This window comes from Mandrillus leucophaeus, unplaced genomic scaffold (assembly GCF_000951045.1).
Source record: "Mandrillus leucophaeus isolate KB7577 unplaced genomic scaffold, Mleu.le_1.0 Scaffold128, whole genome shotgun sequence".
Lineage (NCBI taxonomy): Eukaryota > Metazoa > Chordata > Mammalia > Primates > Cercopithecidae > Mandrillus > Mandrillus leucophaeus.
Window position 1 is genome coordinate 2,719,055 of NW_012101209.1, and position 27,341 is coordinate 2,746,395.

General features: G+C 40.0%; 2 protein-coding genes across 4 annotated transcripts in view; one reads left to right on the forward strand and one right to left on the reverse strand.

The window, feature by feature from the left end:
- The window catches only part of PLEKHA8 (pleckstrin homology domain containing, family A (phosphoinositide binding specific) member 8), an 89,880-nt gene extending 77,950 nt beyond the window's left edge, over window positions 1-11,930 (reverse strand). For all 3 annotated transcript variants that reach the window (XM_011972220.1, XM_011972221.1, XM_011972219.1), the window contains exon 1: window positions 11,490-11,930. In XM_011972220.1, the coding sequence (XP_011827610.1) occupies window positions 11,490-11,529 (40 nt within the window). In that variant the 5' untranslated portion in view covers window positions 11,530-11,930. The remainder of the gene's footprint in view (window positions 1-11,489) is intronic.
- A 1,562-nt stretch (window positions 11,931-13,492) lies between these two features.
- Window positions 13,493-27,018, forward strand: FKBP14 (FK506 binding protein 14, 22 kDa). Its single transcript, XM_011972222.1, has 4 exons — window positions 13,493-13,982; window positions 17,442-17,593; window positions 21,115-21,242; window positions 24,655-27,018. The coding sequence occupies exons 1-4, from the start codon at window positions 13,786-13,788 to the stop codon at window positions 24,811-24,813; spliced, it is 636 nt and encodes a 211-aa protein (XP_011827612.1). The 5' UTR covers window positions 13,493-13,785; the 3' UTR covers window positions 24,814-27,018.
- Window positions 27,019-27,341: the final 323 nt, after the last annotated feature.

Sequence of the window (27,341 nt, forward strand, 5' to 3'; positions counted from 1 at the left end):
GTTCGAGACTACAGTAAGTTATGATCACGCCACTGCACTCCAGCCTGGGTGACAGAGTGAGCTGTTGTCTCAAAAAAAAAAAAAAAAAAAAAAAAGGTAGCTGGTAAATTATGATAGCAACTGAAACATTACCTTCCTTATAACAGGTTCTGTATTTATCTAGGGGAGGTTATAATTATACAAGGGATATTCAATATATGGCAATTTTATTCTGTCCTTTGTAACTACACAAACTGTGACCAAGAAAAACTTTTCTTAAAGCACAAAATTCTTGCAGTTTCAAAAGGCACATTAAGAGACCAGAGAAATCTCATTCCTGTTAGACAAAATTTAAATGCAGAGTGATGGAGAGAGTTCAGATTAGCACCAGGACATACTGCTCTTTCATAATGTCCACTGCTGGGAAACTGGGATACGGCCCAGGAATGATGAATTGTAGAGAAAACAGGCATGGATGAAAAAGAGACCATTAATCCAGTTTCTATTTTAAATTAATCTGCAGTTATCTCAGAAATGATCAGTCAAGGGAACTAAAAGGCAGATGAAAACTGTTGGTCTGAACTACTCCCTGCTCCCTTAGATGACCACTAGACTATCTTCCTATCCAATCTCCACCCTCTTTTATGCCATCCTCTATTAGAGATGCAATGTGGTATCACCCAAATTCCCTCTTGGAAGGATTACACATGAAACTTCAACGAGCAGGGGAGAGTTTTAGCTCATATTAGCTATCATTGCCAGGGATGGGGTAGGGGGTTAAAAAAGAGTATTTAAATACCAATTTCATACACTTTGTGTTATCCTGGATTGTTTCACTACAGAAAGTATACTTGACATTTAATTTTTGGCAATCCAGCATCTACCTAGTACTTTTCCACGGATGAAAACTCCCTTCTCCACACTCCATCCATGGGGTTTGGGTGGGGGTGACCAGCTCCAGGGTAGGTATGTGATTTAGGCCTAAATGAAGCTTCACATCCCCTATCCTCAATGATATCCAGAATGGGCAAGTGGCCCAACTGGAGACAATTCTGGGACTTTTGCTGGGACTGGGCAAAGGCATAAAGAAATGAGGACTATTTCTTTTCTCTCTGGTCTTAAGAAAGTTAGCCTGCAGCTGCCTGCAGCAGTTTGCCATCACATAGGACCTAAACATGATTCACACACAAAGGGAATGGGACTGGAAGGATTTGAGGGACAGAAGGAGAAGGGAGAAAATCTGGATGACATTGTTTGAACCCCCTGATCAGCCCACATCATTCCTGAAGGTAAGACACCCCCTAGACTTTTCTATTAAATGAACCAATAAACATCCCTTTTTACTTTAAGCCTGCATGAACTGGGTCTTTCTGCAAACACAAAAGCTCTAAACATGATCATCTCACAAAACGTACAAAAAGCACTTGACAAAAATCTAACACCCTTTCATAATAAAAATACCTAACAAACTTAGAAGAGAACTTCAACCTGATAAAGACATCTACAAAAAACCCATAGTTAATGTGTATAAGGTGAAAAACAGGATGCTTCCATTCAAAGATTGGAAACAAGACAAGGATGTTTGTTTTTACCACTTTTAGCCAACATTGTACTAAAGCTTTTAGCCAGGGCAATTAGTCAATAAGTGAAATAAAAGACATCTAGATTGGAAAGGAAGAAGCAAACCCAGCTCTAATCACAGACGGGCTTAAACAAAAACAAAATGCAAGGAAGCCAGTAAAAAAAACTACTAGAATAAATTAAGTTCAGCAAGGAAATAGGATATAAGACTAACATACAATTAAAATTGTATCTCTGTACAGTTGCAATGAACAGTCTGAAAATGAAAGTTAGAAAACAAATCCATTTAAAATAACATCAAAAAGAATAAACTACTTAAGAAAAAACCTTATTTTATTTTAGTTTACTTTGAGACAGAGTTTCACTCTTGTTGCCCAGGCTGGAGTACAATGGCGTGACCTGGGCTCACTGCCACCTCCGCCTCCCGAGTTCAAGCGATTCTCCTGCCTTAGCCTCCCGAGTAGCTGGGATTACAGGTGCCCACCACCACACTCGGCTAATTTTTGTATTTTGAGTAGAGACGGGCTTTCACCATATTGGCCAGGCTGGTCTCAAACTCCTGACCTCAGGTGATCCACCCACCTTGGCCTCCCAAAGTGCTGGGATTACAGGCATGAGGACCACAGCTGACCAACAATAAATTTTTTAAAATAAGTGTAAAACACTGAAAACTACAAAACATTGTTCAAAGAAATTAAAGATTTAAAAATCACTATTCCAAAACTGCTACCAGCTTATTCTTTTCTCACATAGTGCAGTGCCTTTCTATACTTAACGGACAAACAACTGTGTAAAATTTACTTTAAAAAAATCTTAGCCAAAAGGCTTTTCAGTTCAATTAATGTTGAACAATATGTTTTCAATGAGCATAATTTTCTTCAAAAAATGCATTTATATTTGGATTTAAACTGGCATACCTCATGTTAACTTTACACTAAAATTTCCTTTTTAAATTTCCCAACAGCAACCACCGTTTTTAAGTCAAAATTTCTAAATGGAGATGTTCCTATTCCCTTAAAAGATCCAAACCAAAAGTAATTACTTATGAGTCATACCCACTTCTGACTAGAAAGTACTGTAGCTTCGCTTCATTCTTCTGGCAGCAGCCTTGTGACAAGTGCCTCATCCAAATACATCACTATGAAAAACTGTACTCCATTAAATAGACACTTAAAAGTTTTAAGAATTACATAAAATAAAATTCATTATTTGGCGAACAATTCTGAGTTTTGATAAATGCATAGTCCTTTAATAACCACCGCAATAATCAAGATACAGAAAATTCCATTCTACCAAAATTGTCCCCAAAATTCCCTTGTATTACTCCTTTGTGATCAAGCCTTCCCCTCTCCCTTTACCCTTGGCCAACCACTGTTGTGCTTTCATTTTAAGTTCAAATTATTTCGCAATTTTCTTGGAGACCTTCTCTTTGACCCACAGGCTACTTTGAAGTGTACTGTTTAATTTCCTAATATTTCAGAGGATTCTCTACATCTGTTATTAATTTGTAGTTTACTTCTTTTTTTTTTTTTTGAGACGGAGTCTTGCTCAGATGCCCAGGTTGGAGTGCAGTGGCACGATCTCGGCTCACTGCAAGCTCCGCCTCCCGGGTTCACACCATTCTCCTGCCTCAGCCTCCCGAGTAGCTGGGACTACAGGCGCCCGCCACCACGCCCGGCTAATTTTTTTGTATTTTTAGTAGAGACGGGGTTTCACCGTGTTAGCCAGGATGGTCTCGATCTCCTGACCTCGTGATCCGCCCGTCTCGGCCTCCCAAAGTGCTGGGATTACAGGCGTGAGCCACCGCGCCGGGTCTGTAGTTTACTTCTATTAAAGACACAGAACATTCTTTTGACAAGTTTTGGCAAGGTTTACTATTATAGCTCAGAATATGGTCTATCTTGGTGAATGTTCCATGTGCATGTGAAAAAAATGCAATATTCTATTGTTGTATTTTGTTCAGTTTATTGTAATAATTACAATGGGCTTATTACATCTTGGCCCGATAATGACTCTAAACAACTAGTAGAATGCCTACTAGTTAGCCTCATGCTAGAGTATATCATTCTGCCTTTCAGTCTACCACAGTTCCTTCAGAACTTTTGCCTTAAAAATTAAGGTGTTCTGGGAAAGCGGAAGTTCATAATCTTACTGTTTAACAGGAAAAACAATTTAAAAATTAACATATTGTGAATTTTAAAAATCCTTAAGAGGGGTTGGGAGAGGGAGAGGATCAGGAAAAATTAATGAATGCTGGGCTTAATAACTAGATGATGGGATGATCTGTACAGCAAACAACCATGGCACACATTTATCTATGTAACAAACCTGCACATGTACCCCTGAACTTAAAGTTGAAGATTAAAAAAAAAAAAAAAATCCCGTAAGAACTACAGTTGTGTGTAGAAATGCAAAAAAAAAAAAAAATGAAAAAGGACTATTTAAACTCTTTCTAGAAAAGTTAGCCAAAAGTAAAGAAAAAAAGTGAACAAAAGGTGCTTTTTCATTAACAATAAGAGGAAAAATTAGTGACCATAATAAAGGGAGAACAGAATGGGAGAAAGAAAAGGTTAAGTCCCTTAACTTCTTTCAGCTTTAGTTTCCTTTTCTACAAAATTTCAGCTGGAGTTTAGATGATGCCTAGAAGTCTCTCTCAGCTTTCAAAACCTATCCTAACACAAAGTAACAGAAAACTCCCATCTTTCTCAGAATCTGATTCAAGAGATAGTAACTGCCAGGTACGGTGGCTCATGGGGCAGAAGGATCAGTTGAGGCCAGGAGTTCAAGACCAGCTTGGGCAACATAGCAAGACCCTGTTTCCAAACAAATTTTTTTAAATAAAAAAAGAGAAAGTAACTAATGCCAAGAAAAAAAGTGAAATTAATGTCTTGATAGGATTGACAATCTGAAATGTTGAGTCAAGACAATTTATTCATTATAAATTACGGTTTCTATGTTCATAACCCATGTATATTATCATATATTACGTATGCTATATAGAGATGTTAATAGTGAAATAATCTACCATTTTAAATTGAAGCAAAGCAGAGCTATTCATTTACTACCCCTGACCTCCATAGCCTTGGTGTTTTCTAATGTCCAACCTGAGCGTTCAGCCATACCTCATCCCATTAGAGCCCTCCCCAACCTCAGCTTCTCTAGGGGAGTTCCAGACAGGGATGTGGACAGCAAAGCCTTGGGTTCCTCTGCCAGGTCAGTCAGTAAGAGTTCTGTTGTAGCTGGGCAGGACGGAAGAAAGAAGAAACACTCCTCATTGTAACAGTTAATCAAGCATTAGCTAAATTATAGGCTTCTTAATTTACCATTAATTAATTCACAAAGCATTTTCTGAGGAGTTATAATGTGTCAGGTTTGGAGATTTAGAGAAAAGATCCCAGCTTCAAGGAGTGACAGATTAGTTAGGAGTCTACCATGTAGATGGTGAGAAGACCAACTATAATTACAATACATTATATCAAATTATCTTTAAAACCTTCTGCTAGAAGATGTAGGTCACCTCTCCTGTGTGCTTTGAGCTACCAAACTAAATATTTATTTGTTCTGCACACTGCTTCTCATATGTCTTACCAGCACCTTAACTCAAGACAATGGAGTGAGGAAACCATGGTTTAAGTTCAGACTCATAACATCCAGGTATGTCATCTTGAGGACACTACTTAATTCCTCTGGGCATTATTTCTCTTATATCTATCTATCTATCTATCTATCTATCTATCTATCTATCTATCTATCTATCTATCTATCTATCTATCTATCTAATCCTATCCTATCCTATCTACCTGAGACAGAGTCTTACACTATCTATTTGCGACAGTCTTGCTCTGTCATCCATCTATCCATCTGAGACAGAGTATCTATCTATCTATCTATCTATCTATCTATCTATCTATCTATCTATCTATCTGCAATAGAGTCTCGTTCTGTTGCCCAGGCTGGAACACAGGTGTGATCTTGGCTCACTGCAACCTCTTAGCTCACTGCAACCTCCACCTTCTGGGTTCAAACAATTCTGCTGCCTCAGCCTCCCAAGTAGCTGGGATTACACGCGTGTGCCACCACGCCCAGCTAATTTTGGTATTTTTATTAGACTGGGCTTCACCATGTTGGCCAGGCTGGTCTCAAACTCCTGGCCTCAAGCGATCTGCCCAACTCAGCTTCCCACACCATTACAGGTGTGAGCCACCATGCCCGGTCTACAATGGACTTTTAGTTAAGAATATATAGCTGGGTGAGGTGGCTCATGCCTGGGATTCCAGCACTTTGGGAGGCCAAGAAGGGTGGATCACGAGGTCAGGAGTTCAAGACCAGCCTGGCCAACATAGTGAAACCTCGTCTCTACTAAAAATACAAAAAAAAAAAAAAATTAGCCGGACATGGTGGCAGGCACCTGTAATCCCAGCTACTTGGGAGGCTGAGGCAGAGAATTGCTTGAACCCGGGAGGCGAAGGCTGCAGTGAGCCGAGATTGCGCCACTGCACTCCAACCTGGGTGACAGAGCGAAACTGTCTCGAAATAAATAAATAAGAATATATAAAGAGCTCTCACAACTCAGTAATAAAAACAATTAACTTTTAAAAATGGGTTAAAGATTTGAACAGACACTTCACAATGGAAGAGACAGCAATGGCCAATAATTATATGAGAAAGAATCCACGAGGAACCACAATTTGCAAATAAAATTTGCACTCCAGCCTGGGTGACAGAGTAAGACTCTATCTCCAAAAAAGAAAAAACTCTTACAACTCTATAATGAAAAAAAACCCAAACAAATGGGCAAAAAATGCAGACATTTTTCCAAACTAGATATACAAATGGATAATCAGCATATAAAAAGATAATCAACATCAAGTCAGAGAAATATAAATCAAAACCATGAGACACCATTTCACATCCACTAGGATAGCTATACTAAGACAATAATGAGGTTGATGAGAATGTGAAGACAGAAACTTCTTTGATTACTGATGAGAATGTAAAATGGTGTAGTCACTACGGAAAACTATTTGGTAGTCTCCCAAATTATTAAATAGTTATCATATGACTCCAGCAATTCCACTCCTAGGTATTATAGATATCCAAGAGAAATGAAATCATGTCTATACAAAAACTTGTACATGACTGTTCACAGCAGTGTTATTTCATAATAATTAACAAAAACAAAAACAAGAAGAACAGCCCAATCCAAATGTTCTTCAACTGATAATGGATAAATAAAACATGATATACACATACAATGAAATATTATTTGGTAATAAAAAGGAATGAAGTTCTGATACATGCTATCCAAAAAAAACATTATGCTATGGAAAAGAAGCTAGCCACAAAAGACCACATATTATATAATTCCAATTATATAAACTGCCTAGAAGAGGCAAATCTGTGCAGACAGATTCGTGATTGCCAACAGCGAAGGGCAGGTGTAGGAGTGACTGCTAATGGGTACGGGTTTCTTTCTGGGATAATGAAAATGTTCTAAAATTGATCATGGTAATAGTTACACTTTTTATATATACTAAAATCACTGACTTGTACATTTTAAATGGATGAATTTTATGGTTTATGAATTAACTCCATAAAGATGTTAAAATGTTAACAACAAAAAGGGTTGACCAGTGGTTGAGAAACCAGGAATCCTCATATTCCAGATGTCTTCCTGGTACTGTTTACACAGCACTAGTATATAGGGCAAGAGTCACCTTCCTCCACCTGAGGGGGAACAAAATTATAGCACATCCTTAATGAAGACCACCTGGCCAGTATGATGCAGGCTTTTGTTATTTTCAGAATGCAGTAATGCAATGTGCCTGAGCCTTAATCTGCTGGAGAGGCGCAAGCAGCCTGCGGCTGGCTAGAATTCACGACAGCAGCCCTCCTATCAGCTGAGTGGGCAGGAAAAGGACCTAAAACTACAAAGTAGAAAGTACAGGTTAGGAAATTTCCTTGTGGCAAAACATATGCACAACATTGGGCGTCAAAGCTTTCTTCACTCCTGAATTCCTCTCCACTTCCCACTCCCGAAATAGAGTCTGCTATTCTAGGTCAACATACTTTAAATATAGGTACATTATGAATCAGCTAGAATTACATAATGATCAAGCAAGAAGGACCTTTAAAAGTATTGTCTAATGGAGCACTGACTCTGAAGCCACTTAATAAGTGGCTGTGTGACCTTCAGCAAATCCGTGTCTCTATACCTCAGTGTCTTCATCTGGAAAATGGGCATAATAAAGGCAACTGTTTTCTGAAATTGTTGCAAAGACTGAGTTAATCTATGTAAAATGTTTAGAAAAGTGCTTGGCACATTGTAAGTACTAATAAATTTTTAACTGTTCTTATAATTATAAACTGGTAAATCCCATTATTTTCATGGAGGAAGACACTAAGGCTCAGAATGCTAAAGTGACCCTGCAGTTGGCAGTAACAGGGCTGTTTGCCAGGCTTCAGGTCTCTTTGACTCCTCAACCAGTGTTCTAGAGCATTAATGTGTACCCCTGCATGTATGATACTCCTTGACTAACTTGTAGGTCTTGAAAGACACAAATTAACAAACACAGTGCTTCTTTAGAAGCATATCTCATACAATGTGGGAATCTTAACATGTTTTTAATTCACTCTCTTTTCATCCCAAGTTTAACCTTCTAACATCTGAAGAAAGGTACTGGCACTAAATCCCGGAATGTCCAAAAGGCAGGATGGCACCAGACTGTAAGAGAAAATACACGTAAACTTTTTTTTAAAAAATATTTCATTGAAGGAGGATAGAATACCTGAATATGCTTAGCATTTAAAGAAAGAGACTTCTTTTCTCTTTCTGCATTCTAGAAATACACTCATGTAAACCTCAGATGCTATTATCAGGGCTTGATGAGTTCTAACTTTCAGTAATGAATACCTATCAATTTAAAATTCAAGAGGCAAAAGAAGCTCACAAAATAATAATACGTAGTATTTAGTGAAGTACAATAAATGCAGCAGGATACAAAGATGTAACCAGAAAACATTCTATGCTACACTAAAGCCAGAGTAAGCTTTTAAACAATCTCATCACTTCTCTTTCTTTCATAGATGCATGCATGCATGTACCCACATGCACACACACAATCACATCACAGTGTTTAAACCAGCCTATGAGGCCCTGAAATATCTGGCCTCCTGCACACCCCTGCATCTTTGTTGGAGCCTCACTCTCCTCAGCTCTCAGCCAGACGGGTCCTCTTTCCTTTCCTCAAACTCACCTCTCTCTTCTGCTTTGGGGCCTTGACACTGGCATTCCCTGTGCCTGAAAAGTTCTTTACTTCCTCTAACTACACCTCTGCCTTGGCCTCTCCACCGAACTATTAACAGCTTGATTTATCCTTCAGACTCTGCTTAAACTTTTCCTCAAAGCAGCTTTCTCTAACCACCTGCACTAGCCTCTTTGCCCTCCCTCCTCCCCAACCAACCACACACAATGAAACATGGTTCTAACCACTTATCCAATAAATATCTTTCTTCCCCCACCAGACTGTAGGCTCAAGAAGGGCACTGGCTTTGTTCAACATTCCTTCCCCTGTGCCTAGCACAGTAGATGTTGAATGAAATTAACAACATCCCCTAAGGATTCAAAAGACCAAGTGATAAACTGATTTCCTAACTTCACTCAAATTTGACACAAGGCATCCCATATCAAGCTGTCAGCATGACAAATACACAAACCACACAAACAGAGGCATGGGTTATATACTACCTTTGGAGAAAAATTCAGAATGAACAAAAACTTGGATTGGGATTATATGTATTTTAAAGTTACCATGTGTAAACCTACAAGAAAAAAAAAGTTACTTTTTAAAACAAGCTTCAGAAAAAGAAAAAGTAACTTGTCACTAACACAACATGCTCATCTTGGAAGACCAAGTAGAAAAGTGGAGAGCGGAGGAAACAAGAATGCATGTGATCCTCGTAGGCTATTATCATTTCTTTCCCAAGTCAATTTATCTCCTAAAAGGAGAGAATATGCCGAACCATCATTCTAAGTGTATCTGGAAAAGTACCCAGTGGCGTGATGGGCTTCTATGAACAGTATGCCTACAAGGACGGGGCACATGGGTTAAGGGAACAAGCAGCATCATGTAAAGCTGTCTTTGGCAATGGCTCCAGTGCCCTCTTCTTCAGGGTTTCCACCCTAGCACCACTCACAGCAGTTCTCTTACTTTGGGAAGAAAAAAGTAGACTCTTTTTAGGAACAGATAGGAATCACAAGACAAAGATTCCAAAAGATCCTTCTAGAGAGTTCTGCTTTATTGAAGGATACACAAGGACAGTCAGCAACAATAACAGCAAAAGCATTTCACTACCAGGAAATAGTTACTGTATCAAGAGACTAAACTTTCCATATAGAAAGGAGAAGGAAAAGCGGGGGGGAACCCCACAGAACAACAAAAAAAGTTGGGGGTGGGGAAGAATGGGAAAAAAAGAAGAGTGTCGAAGATGAAAGAAAAAAAGGTAAAAAGTGTGTGTAATGAATGGAAAGGATTGAAGGACCAGCAACTAAATTTTACTGAAGTATATGCATCTGAGAGCTTAAAGAGACCTCAAGAGGAAAATTGCCAGGTCAAGCCTCCTCCCCTTAGGTTAGCAGTGCTGATCAGCCTCTGGCATCCACCAAACCAAAGCCTAGCTTTGAGTTACTGTCATCTAATCTAATTGCGGACATCACGGAAGATCCTTGAAGCAAACAAGAAAAACCTCTTCTCATTTAGTCTCTACTAATGATTACAGAAAAAAATAAACAGGCGAACTCACTGCTAATTATACTAGGCAAAGGGAAGAGATTCTGGGTACGCTCAACAGGGGCACCTTTGGCTGTGCTATGTGTGACCTCCTCGAAGTTACTATGCCAACTGATCCTCCCACACACACCCATTCTTAAAACACCCGGCGCATTACCATACTACAACCTTTTAAAAATCATCCCACAAAAGAAAGAAAAACGTCTCTCACCCACTCTAAGGGATACTGGGAACATTTCTGCTTTCAAACACACTGCCTTTAAAATTTTAAAGACCTAATCTATTTTCTGATAAAAAGTTTACTTCCAAAAAAATTGGCTAGCACAGTTTCCAGCATATAGTAGGCTTTTTTTAAATACTAGTTGCATACATGAAAAGAATGATCGTTCTGAATAATTTTCACAGCTGTAGAATAGTTACAACCTTCTCAAGATATGAAGCTTTTACCTCCACAAACTAGCAAAAAGGGCGGGTACTATTTTAAAGCCAATCTGTAAGGCACGGCAAGAAAGTTGCAAATATTTGCATTCATTTAACGGTAATTTCAGAGTCTGTAAAACAAAAGGAAATGCTCAACGAGAAAATATAAAAACCTTGTGCAGAGCTTTCAAACTGTGGAGTTGGGACTCTGACACCTTGGTGTGCACGCAGATCACTCAGAAGGTGACAAAGGGAAAATGTTTGCACTGAGGACTTTGATAAAGGATCTTTCCCCTGTGGAATTCCAGGTTACTGCTGGCATTCTTTTGAAACCTTCCAACCTAGCTGCGAGCCAAGGGAGTCCGGTTCCTTCGCCAAAATTCAAGAGATTCCCAGAGGACCCCACGGCGGGACGTCTGCGCTTTCCTCCCGCTGCCATGAGAGCACCGTGCCTATCAAGTCATCCCAAATCTCAGTCTTTGTAGCCTTCCTTGAAGCGAAAGGGCAGCCACAGCTCTTACTCAATCCCAAGAGAGGGCCGTGTCCTCCAGCAGGGTGACACGGTCCCGTGAGAGAACTGCTTTGGGAAATACTCCCGGTCCACGCTGGCCTCAGGAAAGGGCCGTGACCCCCGCCCCGGACGAGTCCAGACACCGCCCTCCCGCAGCACAGACAAAGGACCGGCCCCCAGCGCGCCCCTGGCCCGGCGCGGCCACTCACCGCTCAAATAGTTGGTCCACTTGTACAGCACCCCCTCCATGGCGCCCGCGGCCACTTGGCCCACGCCCGCCGGCCCCCTCACTGCCCCAGACCCCAGGAGACGAGGAGCACCGGCAGCAGGGCCATCACCCGGCGCGGCCCAGACGCCCACTCCCGGCGCCCGGGCCCGGTGTGGGGACGCCCGGTCCGCCTCACATCCTCGGCCCGGGGGCGGGGTCACTGCGGCGGCCTCGGCGCGAGAAGCCCAGTCAGCCGGTGAGCCCGTGCTGCGAAGCCAGGCACGCTGTTCACAAGGAGGCGCGGGCTCGAGCCCTACGTGGATCCGAGGGGCAGCCGAAGCCCCCCAAGTGCGGCGACCAAGCTGCCGGTCGCAGGCGGCGCCACGGCGCACTACCTGAACCCTCGACCTGCCGGGCCCGGGACGCGCTCACGCATGCCCAGTGCGCCGCTCGCGCGCCCCTTCCCAAAATCCACTCCGGGATTTTGCGGCGGCAGCGGCGGGGCGGACTTTGTGGGCAAGGCACGCAGGGAAATTGAGTCCTGAGACGCGGACGGGTGACTAGGCGATGGGAGGAGGAACGCCCCTGAGACAAGTGTAGAGCACAGTTCTGACTGTAAAGGGTGCCTGACGTTTGGGGGTCTACGTGACCTCTCACGATACCCCCTGTGTTCTTTTTCCAAAGCTGCCTAATTGATCTCACACACTTGAGGTAGCCGATAATAGGGCGTAAAGAGATGATTGGAATTTCAGGGTAGAATACTATGAGGCCAGTGTAAACAGGTGTTGTCCAGCCTCTAAGGTCTTGCTACTGGAAGTGTTGGTCCACTGACTCGGAGCATTGACATCACCTAAGAAAGAGCTTGTTAGAAATGCAGAATCTTGCACCCACCCCAGACCTCCAGAATCAAAATCTGCATTTTAAACAAGATCTCCAGGGGGATTCCTATGCGCATAGAGTGCGGAAATGCACTGTGCTAAAGATATTTGACCAGAAAAAAATGTTAACTACAGATTAAGTGGAAAGAGAAGGTGAGAAAAGAGTACAATACGATTTAAATCGCTTTAGGTATATGTTACAGAAGCATGCACCAAAATATTAAGAGGATTATTTGCGGCTGGTGGTGGTACCGACGAGCTTTCTTTTTCTTTAGTGTAAAGTTGCCTGATTTAGTAAATAAAAATGCAAAACAATTATTCGTTATGTATCTGAAATTCCAATTTAATTCGACTCCCCAATTTTATCTGGAAATCCTACTTTAGTGCTTTCCAATTTCTTCCAAATTGACTACAATGAACATGCATTGCTTTTGAACTTAGGCGAAAAATAGAAAACTGGAAAATGTAAACTAAGATGAGACTGTGTAATTCGTAGCCATGATTACCATTTCTTCTTTAAAGCGGAAGTCTGCAAGTCGTAACTCATTATTTACCCTCTAAGGTAACTTAAGGAATAAATTATTAGCAGCCATAACATGACGTGGTGCTGTGGAATGAATCAGACCTGGTTTGAAGGCAGAGCTCATCTGCTTCTGGGCCAAATAACCTTAAGCAGGACAGTTAATCTCTCCTGGTCTAAATTTACTTCTCTTTTTAATGGGAAAAAAAGAACCTGCCTTACTGGTTGTAGCGAGGTTCATGCAACAGGAACGCGCTTTGTGATTCCTAAAGCACTATGTCAGTCTTTACAGTTTACGAGCAATAGCAAAATCCTAGGATCGTGGCATCTTGGAGGACCGCTCTCCAACGGCGAGAGTAAACGAGACTTTCCTGGAACCCCGACTGTTTCATAAGGCCCCGGGACTCTTCCTACGTCTCTCAGCGGGGCTCTTCAAAGAGATAAATCAGCCGGAGGAGTTTCCGGTTATGTCTGCGCCCCACCACCCTCCCAAAATCCACGGGGGTTGAATTCTGAAAACCCCCGGGCTCTAGGACCACACTGGATGATCCGCCGCTTGGCAGCTGCCCGGCTCAACCGTGCTGTAAATTCCATCGTTGCAGCGTCATTGGCTTGAGAGCTTCCTGAAGGACAGCACCAATAGCCAATGGAAGGCCGCTATTCCCAGGCGGCCACGTCATAAGAGCCAATCAGGCCCTCATTTGGGCTTAACTCTTTAAAGGTGGGTTCGCGCCCCCTGAGAAAGTAGTTGGTAGTAAATGTGCCACGTCTTCTAAGAAGGGGGGAGTCCTAAACTTGCCTGAAGCCGTTGTCCCTAAGCCTTGAACTACGTTCTTAAATCTATGAAGTTGAGGGCCCTTTCGCTGCTTTTGTAGGGACTTCTTTCCTGCTTCAGCAACATGAGACTTTTCTTGTGCAACGCAGTCTTGATGCTGTTCGTCACTTCTTTGATTGGGGCTCTGATCCCTGAACCAGAAGTGAAAATTGAAGTTCTCCAGAAGCCATTCATCTGCCATCGCAAGACCAAAGGAGGGGATTTGATGTTGGTCCACTATGAAGGCTACTTAGAAAAGGACGGCTCCTTATTTCACTCCACGTAAGTAATTATGCCCCTCAGGTAAAATAATTATGCCAGCTCTCCAGCAGGAAAGGTGGCTTGTACCTGGTTTTACCTCTTTTACAAAACCGAAATATCTTATTTCCTTCTTTGGGAAAGGAAATTGTTTAAAGCCAGTTTTATGTAGCGAGCGAGGCCTTTGAAGGTCTTACTGGAAACATGTGGTCTGGAAAAGGCTGTCAGTTTTTTTTATTATAAAAATTAGAACTAGAATCTCTGAAATATTGCAGAAATATATCTGGGTGTATAATTGGGCAATAAGTAGAAAAAGCCCAAAAGAATGCTCATATCTCAAACTCCATTTCTTAGAGAAAATGACTTGATTCCATTTTTAATGTGGTGTAGGTGATGTTCACCTAAAACTTCATAGCGACTTCAAAAGCAAACTACACAATCACTTATTTGCCTGTTGAAGGATATACTAATGCCGTTTCACTGACCTACTTAACTTTTGTTCTGACGGATGATATTCTGGTCAAGGCACAGGACCATGATTTCAGTCATTTGCTTCTTTCTAGAGAGTCACACTTCATTCATGAGGTGGGTGTGGTTTTGGAAGTTTAGGTGAAGGATTTTCAGGTGGTTACACTATCATTTCTGTTCTATAAATGAAGAAATTGGAACATGGAAATGGTTTACAGCCTAATGATTTTCAATTAGGCATCGGTTCCATTCATTCCATTATGAAAGTATTTAGTGAGCATTTCCTTGATGTTAAGCCATGTTCTGGGTGCTAGGGAGATTCAGAAATTTTGGCTTCTAATCATCTTCATCTATTCATTAATCTGTCCATCTATCAAACTCTTATTGAATGGTCACAAGTCTGGTCCTAGAGACACAAAGATGGCTAGAAGCAGGTTCTTGTCCTCTAACAGTATACCATCTACAGGCGGGAGGAAGACAAGTAAATAATGCAAGTGATACAGGGTACAGAATATTCAAAGTGCCAGCAAAGCGTAACTGCACCTGGAAGTAGTTATGCTCCATGGGGGTGGGGAAAGGGAAAAAATTCCCAGAGACCGTAATTGAAGTGAGCCTTGGAAGATGAGTGGAGGTTTCCAGGGGGAAAGTGGGGAAGGAAGGATGTTGTACGTAGAGGGAATAACATGAATTAAAACAGTGAATCTTCATAGCCCATCCTCGGCCTAGTTTTCTAATAAACTGCCTTTACTGGGCATTCAGACCTGCTCTCTCTTGAGGGTTGGGGAAATGAATGGGGCTCTTCTCTCAACTGTTAGCCCTGGGAAAAAGTTCCAGAAACATGGCTTGCCTTAGAATTCTCAACAGCCCTTTATTCTTGTCAACTAGGTGAATGCCACAGCCAACATTAAATGATGTGATTTGCATTTTGAATATTCAGTTACATTGTTATTTTTAGTCTGATCTCTTTTAGACTCAGCCTGACTTCTTTCAGATCTCTGAACCAAAAACCTGGGCTGACTTTGGTGGTAGCCATGGAATATTATTTAGTAGTTTGCTACTAAGTTCTAACACTGTTATCATGCAGCCTCCATGTAAATGGTCAGAAGCTGCTAACTGTAAACATCATGAAGAAATACCATCAAATGGGCCGGGCGCAGTGGCTCACGCCTGTAATCCCAGCACTTTGGGAGGCCGAGGTGGGCGGATCGTGAGGTCAGGAGTTCAAGACCATCCTGGCCAACATGGTGAAACCCCTTCTCTACCAAAAATACAAAAATTAGCTGGATGTGGTGGCACACACATGTAGTCCCAGCTACTCAGGAGGCTGAGGCAGGAGAATCACTTGAACCTGGGAGGTGGAGGCTGCAGTGAGCCGAGAATGCACCACTGCACTCTAGCCTGAGCAACAGAGCGAGACTCTGCTCTGAAGAAAAAGAAATACCATCAAATGATCAGTTTGTAAGCACGTTTGCCATCTCTAGAACCATAACCTATGGGGTAAATTGCTTAGCCCTAACAAGAACTGTGCTAAAATTGTAGTCAGTAATGAGTAGTAGAATGTTTCCTGCTTTTTTCATTTTTAGCCGGCCCAAATTTTCTACAGTTGGCATTTTGTTCTTTGATCATTGGGCAAAATTACAGGAAAAAATGGCATTACCGAGATTTAGTAATCATGAAGCCTAGTACAGTGACTTCTTTTTCTTACCTACAAGATATCCTTGAATAGAATATTTTCCTTATTGCGCTGAAAGGGAGCTAAGTAGGGATCAGGCATTACTCAGCCCTCAAGCCCCCCTGTATTTAGTTGGGCAGGTTGGTTTTCCTAGGCTAGACTCTCTTCAGCTTATGATCCAGGACATCCTATTTCCCTCCTCCCCAGTTGATGTGGTTCGACTGTGTCCCCACCCAATTCTCATCTTAAATTGTAGCTCTCGTAATCCCCACATGTTGTGGGAGGGACCTGGTGGGAAGTAACTGAATCATGAGGGCAGGTTTTTCCCATTCTGTCCTCCTTGTGATAGTAAGTCAGTCTCACGAGATCTGATGGTTTTATAAAAGGCAGTTCCTCTGCAAACTCATTCTTGCCTGCTACCATATAAGACATGCCTTTGCTCCTCCTTTGCCTTCCGCCATGATTGTGAGACCTCCCCAGCCATGTGGAACTGCAAGTCCATTAAACCTCCTTTTCTTTATAAGTTACCCAGTCTTGAATATTTTTTCATAGCAGTAGGAAAATGGACTAATACACCAGTCCTTGAGGGGCTACTCTTCCAGACTTTCCTATATAGCCCCACTATAGACCCCTGAGGAGGAAACCGGGCTAGGGTCTGAGTGGGGATTTAGGGATGAAAAGCAGCCTTTTCTACTCATCAGAGCCATCAGCAGGCCGCAGCTAAGGAAAGTTTGTAGGCAGTATGTAAGACACTGTGCTTCTCACTCTCCATATTTGTGTGCATATGGACCCACATATGTTGGCAGTAAATTCTCCTTAGCCTTTCAATCTCCTTCCCAAACTCAGCCATTTTTCCATTATTTTCTCCCTGTTCTACAACCTAGTGGCCTTCCTGGGACAACATAACTTTGTGGTTAAGACCTTGAACTTCGGAGTTAGGTTTAAAGACTGGAACACTTAACCTGTGTTTCCTTATCTGTACAATGGGGTAGTAATGGTTCTTACATTATAAGCTTATTGTAAGGGTTCAGAGGCAAAACATAAAATAAAATTTAGAATAATTCCTGGTATACGACAAATGTTCAAATGGTTGTTAATTGTTTTTATTTCCTCTGTCTTTCTTAAGCCCAGTCAAGTATGTGAAATTTGCATCAAGAAAGATGGGCAGTGAATTGAATTCCTATAAACTTGACTTGGAGGTGTGTGTATGTGTGCAAATACAGAATAGCTGTATTTATTAAATTTTAAACTAATAAACTTAACCACTTACTGGTGGGAAAATGCACTAAAGAAATTTTTTTAGAATTAGTAAGGAGTTGTAATGTGTTTTCTTTCTATCATAGTCACAAACATAACAATGGTCAACCCATTTGGTTTACCCTGGGCATCCTGGAGGCTCTCAAAGGTTGGGACCAGGGCTTGAAAGGAATGTGTGTAGGAGAGAAGAGAAAGCTCATCATTCCTCCTGCTCTGGGCTATGGAAAAGAAGGAAAAGGTAATAGTATTTCTGTATTTCTCACTATAGCACTAGAGTTGGTCTTTGGATTAGGAGACATAAGTTAGAGTCACTACAACATTTTTTTTTCCCCTAGAAGTTAATGGGGGCATGTATTCCTTTAGCAACTGTATTATGTCTTGATTATCAATTGAAATGGCCAGTTTGTTTAATGTCTAAATGGGCAACTCTACTAACAATAAAAAAAGAACATTGAGCTCTATTAATACTGTTCACCAATATGGTGGGTTTTAATTGTGATAAAATATACATAAAATTTTTCATTTGAACCATTTTTAAGTACACAGTTCAGTGGCATTAAATATATTCACATTATCGTGGAACCGTCACCATTATCCATCTTCAGAACGTTCTCATCTTCCCAAACTGAAACTCACCAATTTACTGTAACAATGCAGAAAGAAAGATCCCTTAACATAAGTGTTTGGATGAGTTGAACCTGTGAAATAGGTTATTTTTATTATATAGATTATTAAAGTATTGAATACATTTTAGATGTGGGTTGTATATGGGTTGTACTTCACAAATATTAAGTCTCCCACAGCAAACTGGGAGTTCTTTTAATTGCCATTTTAAAATTTATTTATAAAGCTTTTAATAATGTATTTTTTTAAAAATCATAGAGCGACATGAAATGAATTTAATTCTCCCTGTGTCACAAAGCAGAAGCAAGCTGGCTAACTGGTCCGGATAGCTTTTGTGCTAGTTTTTCAGGGCAGACACATATACTGGTATTCAAGTGAGAACCCCTGCAACTTTCCAAAGAGCTGCTTTGTGATATATATCAAGAGGCCTGGGCCAGGCATGGTGGCTCACGCCTGTAATCCCAACACTTTGGGAGGCCAAGGAGGATGGATCACTTGAGGTCAGGAGTTCAAGACCAACCTGGCCAACATGGTGAAACCCTGTCTCTAGTAAAAATACAAAATTAGCTGAACATGGTGGCGTGCGCCTATAATCCCAGTTACTTAGGAGCCTGAGGTAGAAGAATTGCTTGAACATAGGAGACAGAGGTTGCAATGAGCCAAGAACATGCCACTGTACTCCAGCCTGGGGGATAGAGTGACACTCTGTCTCAAAAAAAAAAAAGAGGTCTGAAGATGTCTATATGCATTTATTCTATAATTCCTTCAAACCTAAGGGAATAATTAGATATCAGGAAAAAATTTGTGAACAGGGATATCCATCATTGCATTGTTTCTAAGCAAAAAATTGGAACCGTCCTAAGTGGTATATTGATAAGAATTTAGCTAAATAAAATATGGCCCAGTTATTTAAAATGCCATTTCCAAAGAGTTTAAAAATTATATCTGAAATGTGTGAGATACAGTGTTATATATAAAAGTAGAAAATAAGCTGTAGTATATATAATGTGATAGTAAATATAGGAAAAAGTACATATACATAGTTAATCACAAGGAAATAAGAATGTTAAGAATGGACTGTGATACTGGGAATCATATTTATTTCTGGTTTTATCATCCAAGTACATGCTCTACAAGGAGCATGTATTACTTACGTATTGAAGAAAAAAAAGTTTAAGTAGTCATCAGAACCAGACAACCACTCTGATACAGTATAAATACAGACTTCATAGCATCCTGAAGTCTAAGGTTAACTACTGACAAAGTGAGGAGTCAGGATTCCCAGCCCATTTCCTGAGAAGGAAAATAGATGCCATATGGGAAGCATTATGTATTCCAAAATATACAAATCTATATAAATCTTGTTCATAGGATAAGATTTACTAACCAATTTCAATTCTTCTTTTAGTTATAATCCTCTTTAGAGAAGAAAACCAAGTATGTAGAAAATTTTTTCTGATACTGAGAATTTTTTCATTTTATCTTTATTATCTCACCTTTAGTATTTATATACAGTAGTCCCCCTTTACCTGTGGTTTCACTTTCTACAGTTTTAGTTACCTGTGGTCAACTGCAGTCTGAAAATATTAAGGTATTTTGAGAATGAGAGACAGATCACATTCACATAACTTTTCTTGTGATATGTTGTTGTAATTGTTCTATTTTATTATTTTTAATCTGTTACTGTGACTATTTTATAAATTAAACTTTATCACAGATATGCATGTATAGGAAAAAGCATTGTATATATAGGGTTTGGTACTATCCACGGTTTCAGGCATCCAATGCGGTTCTTGGGACATACCCAAGGGGGGACTACTGTATGTCGTTTTCGTCCATTACTCTTTCTCATACTATATTTAACTCAAGTTTACTTCACAATAAGTAGAGATCTAAATTTGAGTCATTTCCTTCAAACTGAATGCCATGAAACTAATTTTTCTAATCTGTATTTAACACTAATTTTGTAGTCTTTTAGTACATGCTTGCATGCCTCTTTTGGAAAGATACCAGTTTTATCAGCAACCTAGCGCGTGTCGCATCTCTGTCTAGATCTGAAATGGTAAGCTTCAGGACACTTTATAAGTCTTCTCTTTGGAATTTATGAATGCCCTTTCATGGAAATATGTGGGATGGGGGGAGGACGACTAAGAAATATTTAACATGTTTACTCAGACCTGTATGTTAAATATAGTTATAAGGAAACAAGTTTGAGGAAAACAATTGTCCATACTCCACAGATGGGTGTTCGTTTGTTTTAGGTTCCTGGGATTTTAACAAAGCTCTTTTCACTTTTAAAGATTTTTAGTCTCCCTTCTCAGAAATTCATTTTAATTTCTCCCATCCCATGAAATGTCTTCAACATATATATAATGTTCTATGTCTGAGGTAGTGTTTCCTAACTTTCTGAAATTGTTAAACCTTCCTGCATTATTTTTAAAGCCTGTGAGAAAATTATACCTCAGTAACATGTATTGAGAGTTTACTATTTGTCAAGCTTAATGCTAAGTATTTTGCATGGATTTTTCTCCCTTTATCCTCCCAACAGACTCTTGAGGTAGGAAATTTATTATCTGCATTTTATAGATGAAGAAATTGAGGCTTAGAGATGGGCAAATGTAAACTTCAGTCTCAGACAGTGTGACACCAGAGCTCACTCAATTATATAGGTAGAAATGCCTTCCAGTGGTAGAAATGGCAATACTATATGTATTTCTAGGTCAGGACTTTCTGACCAAAAAGTTAGTTTATTACTTATAATATACTCAACTCCGAATTATCTAAAACCCTTTAAGTCGTTCTTCACATACAATATATATTAATTATATTAGAAATTTAATACCCAAGCCATTAGGTACATCTCTGTGTGTGTATATATATATGCATTGTGTGTGTATTTACATTTTAATTGCTAAGCCAAAGATAGAATGCTTTTGCTTTGCTAGTTTATATTATTTCTTCTTTTACTCTATTCTATTTGAGTAAAATATAATATACATAATTTTCATCATATATGACAATCTTAGGAAGGCTCTTTAATTCAGTTAAAAAAAATACTTTGTCCATTACCATAAATTTTCTATTATTAAAACTTTTGGCTCTTTTAAAACTTTCTGCCTTCTCTCCTCATGTCAGGTAAAATTCCCCCAGAAAGTACACTGATATTTAATATTGATCTCCTGGAGATTAGAAATGGACCAAGATCCCATGAATCATTCCAAGAAATGGATCTTAATGATGACTGGAAACTCTCTAAAGATGAGGTGACCTTCCTTCTTCCTACTCCTCTTTCTGCTTTTCTTTGGTTGTTTGGGGTTTTGTTTTGTTTCTGTAACTCACTTTTTAAATATGTGTATATTTAAAATTTACTTTTATTTAGATAACATTTATTTATAAGTTTTCTTAAAATACTGATGCTTTGAAAGTGGACTTTTTCATAATAAATCATTGTTTTGGAGAGAAATATATTAAGACTTAAAAAGCACCATTCAATCATTTGCTTTTTTTCTTCCCAGTGCTTAGGGTTCACTGTATCTTATCCTTACCCTTCGGTCTTTGAAAAAACCATTTTGCCAAGACCGTTTCCATCTGGAGTTACTGTATAAGAAGCTAGCTGTCCTGAGAAATATCTCATGTGGACAGTTTCTGTTAAAACTGTAGACTGGCTGTTAAATACATCTTGTAGTGTTTTCCTAGCAATTAACAGCAAGCAACTTACCTGCTCAGTTTTGTTCAGGTTGCCCCAGATAAAGGAGACCCCAGCCTGGGTTTTACACAGCAGGGCTCCAGCCCCATCAAAGTCTGAGCCTTTGGGTAAAGAGAAAGGAAAAAGAGGCTTCTCCTTATAATTCGGCCATTGTTACACATACCTGTCTTAGTCTGGCTGCTGTGGGGAAAGGAGTGGAGGGAGATATTTATCCCTGTATTTTATCTACTCATATTCCATTCTGTCCTGACTGGTCAGATATCAAGTCCCTTTCTATGCTTTGATCAAATTCATTCTAATGGCCAGGAAATGATTAAGTCTTGAATAAGCCAAATTGTTATGAACCAGGGGTTCATGATCCACAGCCACTAAATTTATAACACCTCATAGTGTTACCAGTCATATGACTTTTTCTTCCATACAAGATAAATTTTAATTCCCTTTCATTAAATAATTTTGAATATATAACAAGTCAGATGGTTCAAAACAAAAAGATATTTATGTATTTCCTGAGACGGAGTCTTGCTCTGTTGCCCAGGCTAGAGTGCAGTGGCAAAATCTCAGCTCACTGCAACCTCCGCCTCCCAGGTTCAAGCAATTCTCCTGCCTCAGCCTCCCAAGTAGCTGCACCACCATGCCCAGCTAATTTTTGTATTTTTAGTAGAGATGGGGGTTTCACCGTGTTGGCTAGGCTGGTCTCGAACTCCTGACCTCGTGATCCCCCCACCTTGGCCTTCCAAAGTGCTGGGATTACAGATGTGAACCACCGTGCCCAGCAGAAAGACATTTATTTAAAAGTCTTTGCTGGGCGAGGTGGCTCACACTTGTAATCCTAGCACTTTGGAAGGCTGAGGCAGGAAGATTGCTTGAGGCCAAGACTTCAAGACCAACCTGGCCAACATAGGAAGACTTTGTTTCTATTATTTACATTTTTTTTTTAGACAGTCTCGCTGTGTTACCAGGCTGGATTGCAGTGGTGTGATCTCAGCTCACTGCAACCTCCACCTCCCAGGTTCAAGCGATTCTTCTGCCTCAGCCTGCCAGGTAGCTGGGACTACAGGTGCACGCCACCACAACCAGCTAATTGTTGTATTTTTAGTAGAGATGGGGTTTCACCATGTTGGCCAGGATGGTTTCGAGCTCCTGACCTTGTGATCTGCCTGCCTCGGCCTCCCAAAGTGCTGGGATTACAGGCGTGAGCTAGCGCACCCGGCCTATTATTTACATATTTTTAAAAGTCTTTCTCCTACCCACATCCTCTTCTATTCTATTGTTCCCACATCCAGTTTTATTAATTACTTTTTTCTTTCTTTCTGTTTTTTTTTTTTTTTTTTTTGGAGAGATGAAGTGTTGCTATGTACAGGCATGTACCACTGCATCCGGCTCAGTTTTATTAGTTTCTAATATATCCTTCCAATGTTTCTTTCTGCAAATCCAAATATACTCTTATTTCCCTCTTTCTTATACAAAAGGTAGCAAACTATATATACCGTTTTGTCATTTTGCTTTATTCACACAATATATCCTAGAAATACATTCTACATTAATCCATAGAGTTTCATCTCTCCCCCACCCCTCTTTTAAAAAACTGCATTAAATCACTTTAACTTAAAAATAAATATATACTATATGTGTACTTCTTGAAAGCTGGGGGAGAGAGGATTTGAAATTGCTGGTCTAAACAGAAGGAAGAGAGGCGATATGATTAAAACTGAAAATGTAGGCTGATTTGCATTGTGGTGAATCTTGTGGGAAATTGAAAACAATATTTATATTTTTAAATATCTGAATGAAATGAAAATGGATACCGGGCATGGTGGCTCACACCTGTAATCCCAGAACTTTGGAAGGCCGAGGCAAGCAGATCTTCTGAGGTCAGGAGTTCGAGACCAGCCTGGCCAACATGGTGAAACCCTGTCTCTACTAAAAATACAAAAATTAGCCAGGCATGGTGGCAGGTGCCTGTAATCCCAGCTACTAGGGAGGCTGAGGCAGGTGAATCGCTTGAACCTGGGAGTTGGAGGTTGCAGTGGGCCGAGATCGCGCCACTGTACTCCAGCCTGCGTGACAGAGCGAGACTCCACTTCAAAAAAAAAAGAAAAAAAAAAAAGAAAATGGAAAATTGTAGTCTAGGCACTTATCAGGCCTGACTTTCTGAGATTGGAAGGTTGTGATTAGACTTAATCAGTGTGGCATGATCATAACCAAACCCAGAAGACCCACTACTTGCAGACGTTTATTCAAGTCAAAGATGCCACTATTTAGTTTTAAGAGAAGTGTCCATGGGGTGCAGTGGCTCATGCTTCTAATCCCAGCACTTTGGGAGGTTGAGGCAGGTCAATTGCTTCAGCCCAGGAGTTCAAGACCAGCCTAGGCAACATGGTGAAACCCCATCTCTACAAAAAATATAAAAGTTAACCAGATGTGGTAGCGCATGCCTATAGTCCCAGATACCTGTGAGGCTGAGGTAGAAGGATTGCTTGAGCCTGGGAGGCAGAGGTTGCAGTGAGCCAAGATGGTGCCACTGGGATTACAGACGCATGCAACCACACCTAGCTAACCTTTTTTGTGTGTTTTTAGTGAAGATGGGGTTTCATTATGTTGGCCAGGCTGATCTCCAACTCCTGACCTCAAGTGATCTTCCCACTTGGGCCTCCCAAAGTACTGGGATAACAGGCGTGAGCCACCACACCTGGCCCTGCCTTTGAGCAGTATTTTGTGTCTCCACTGTAGCAGTTTAGCAACAGTTTTTTTAAGGGAAAAAGTTTCTTATAATTTTTTAACTTATCATTAGAACTATGTCATAAAATGGCTGTTTAGAAGTTATTATATTTAGTTAACTATTACAATAAGTTATTATATTTAGTTCAGTTAACTAAATATAATAACAGTCCATGTCTGTGACATTGACTGGCTTAATGTGGGTATCTTATGAATCCAAGTTATTAATGGGATCTGTTATTTTGTAGGTTAAAGCATATTTAAAGAAGGAGTTTGAAAAACATGGTGCGGTGGTGAATGAAAGTCATCATGATGCTTTGGTGGAGGATATTTTTGATAAAGAAGATGAAGACAAAGATGGGTTTATATCTGCCAGAGAATTTACATATAAACATGATGAGTTATAGAGATACATCTACCCATTTAATATAGCACTCATCTTTCAAGAGAAGGCAGTCATCTTGAAAGAACATTTTATTTTTAAACAACGTTCTTTCTTGCTTTGCTTTTTATTTTTATATATTTTTTCTGACCCCTATTTAAAGAACCCCTTAGGGTTTCTAAGTACCTATTTCTTTCTGGTAAGTTATTGGGAAGAAAAAGCTAATTTGTCTTTGCATAGAAGACTTCTGGTCAATTTTTCACTTTCACAGATATGAAGTTTTGTTTTACTTTCTTACTTGTAAATTTAAAATGTTGCAACTGGGAACATACCACGACATGAGACCAGGTTATAGCACAAATTAGCACCCTATATTTCTGCTTCCCTCTATTATCTCCAAGTTAGAGGTCAACATTTGAAAAGCCTTTTGCAATAGCCCAAGGCTTGCTATTTCATGTTATAATGAAATAGTTTATCTGTAACTGGTTCTGAGTCTCTGCTTGAGGACCAGAGGAAAATGGTGGTTGGACTTGACTTGTTAATGGCTACTGCTTTACTAAGGAGATGTGCAATGCTGAAGTTAGAAACAAGGTTAATAGCCAGGCGCAATGGCTCACGCCTGTAATCCCAACACTTTGAGAGGCTGAGGCGGGTGGATCACCCAAGGTCGGGATTTCGAGAACAGCCTGACCAACATGGAGAAACCCCGTCTCTACTGAAAATACAAAATTAGCCGGGCATGGTGATGCGTGCCTGTAATCCCAGCTACTCAGGAAGGCTGAGGCAGCAGAATGACGTGAACCTGGAGGCGGAGGTTGCGGTGAGACGAGATCATGCCATTGCACTCCAGCCTGGACACTCTGTCTCAAAAAAAAAAGAAAACATGGTTAATAACATATAAATATGTATGCATTGAGACATGCTACCTAGGACTTAAGCTGATGAAGCTTGGCACCTAGTAATTGGTGGCCTATTATGATAAATAGGACAAATCATTTATGTGTTAGTTTCTTTGTAATAAAATTTATCAATATGTTATAGATGAGGTAGAAAGTTATATTTATATTCAATGTTTACTTCTTAAGGCTAGCGGAATATCCTTCCTGGTTCTTTAATGGTATATTTAAGTCTATAGTATATTATACTACAATAACATTGTATCGTAAGATAAAGTAGTAAACCAGTCTACATTTTCCCATTTCTGTCTTATCAAAAACTGAAGTGGGCTGGGGGTGGTGGCTCATGCCTGTAATCCCAGCACTTTGGGAGACCAAGGAGGGTGGATCTCTTGAGGTCAGGAGTTTAAGACCAGCCTGGCCAACATGGTGAAACCCCGTCTCTACTAAAAATACAAAAGTTAGTCACACCTGTAGTCCCAGCTACTTGGGAGGCTGAGACAAGAGATTTGCTTGAACCCGGGAGGTGGAGGTTGCGGTGAGCCAAGATTGTGCCACTGTACTCCAGCCCGGGTGACAGAGCAAGACTCCATCTCAAAAAAAAAAAAAAAAAAAAAATTAAGCAGACCTACAGCAGCTACTATTGAATAAATACCTATCCTGGACTTAAAAAAATAAAAAAAAAAATTATAATTTTATTTTAAATTGGCTTTTATCTTTAATTCTTTTTTTTTTTAAGTCATCAAATCTTCATTTTCTAAGAATAGCCCTTTATAGTGTACATAATGATATTAAGTGCATTGTTATCTTTGATTTTCATGGCTCTGAGTCATAAAATAAGCTAGTGGATCTCACTATACCTAATTTATAGATGAGGAAATTGTCATTCAAAAAGATTGATTGTTATGCCCAGGGTTAGCACTAACCTGTGGTAATCAGTATTCAGTCCCCAAGTTCAGTGTCTTCTACTGCCCTCTACTAATGAAAAAGTGAAATTTTTCCTTGCGCCTAATTCTCTCTTTAGTTTGCTGTTCCGTTGTTTATCTTTGAGTCTTCATTCTCTGAAGATGGCTTTCTGCCTGTTTCTGGTACATTAGAATTCTCACTATATCGAAATGGCTCCAGATTCATAGCATAATCTTGCAGTTAGCTCTGAATTGCCTCAAAAACCCTGAATAACACGAGGTTCCAGATGTGTTTTACTTCTTTCATTCCTATTTACCCCCATTTGTTGTTTAAAAAGAATTATGAACAATTATTACATCATATGTAGACCACTTTCACTGATTATATATTCATGTTTTCCTCAGTGAAACATAAAGTTCTTAACAAGACTATACTGTAACACTTTTCTCCAACAAAATCAGCTGTGTGTTAAAAACTATTAAGTCATTGCTAATGTTTTAAGCCATAATACAGAGAGCCTTATACTCTATGACGGGAGGAGAGAGAGTAGTTTGTCCTACGGTGCTACTCTGCAAAAACATTACTGATGCTATCTATAGTAGGGCAAGAAAAGTAAAAAGAGTTTTGATTATTCAGGCAGCATTTTTAAAAACCTGTGAATTTGTATCAGTTCTCATCTAAACATTTGGACACAAGTATAAAATGAAAACATATGCACAAGTTTTGGTTTTTAAGTTACCTGTTTTTTTTG

Coding starts and splice junctions, on each gene's coding strand:
- FKBP14 (XM_011972222.1), top strand. CDS start 13,786: ATGAGACTTTTCTTGTGCAACGCAGTCTTGATGCTGTTCGTCACTTCT. Junction 13,983..17,441: donor GGCTCCTTATTTCACTCCAC/GTAAGTAATTAT, acceptor TTTCTATCATAG/TCACAAACATAACAATGGTC. Junction 17,594..21,114: donor CTATGGAAAAGAAGGAAAAG/GTAATAGTATTT, acceptor TCCTCATGTCAG/GTAAAATTCCCCCAGAAAGT.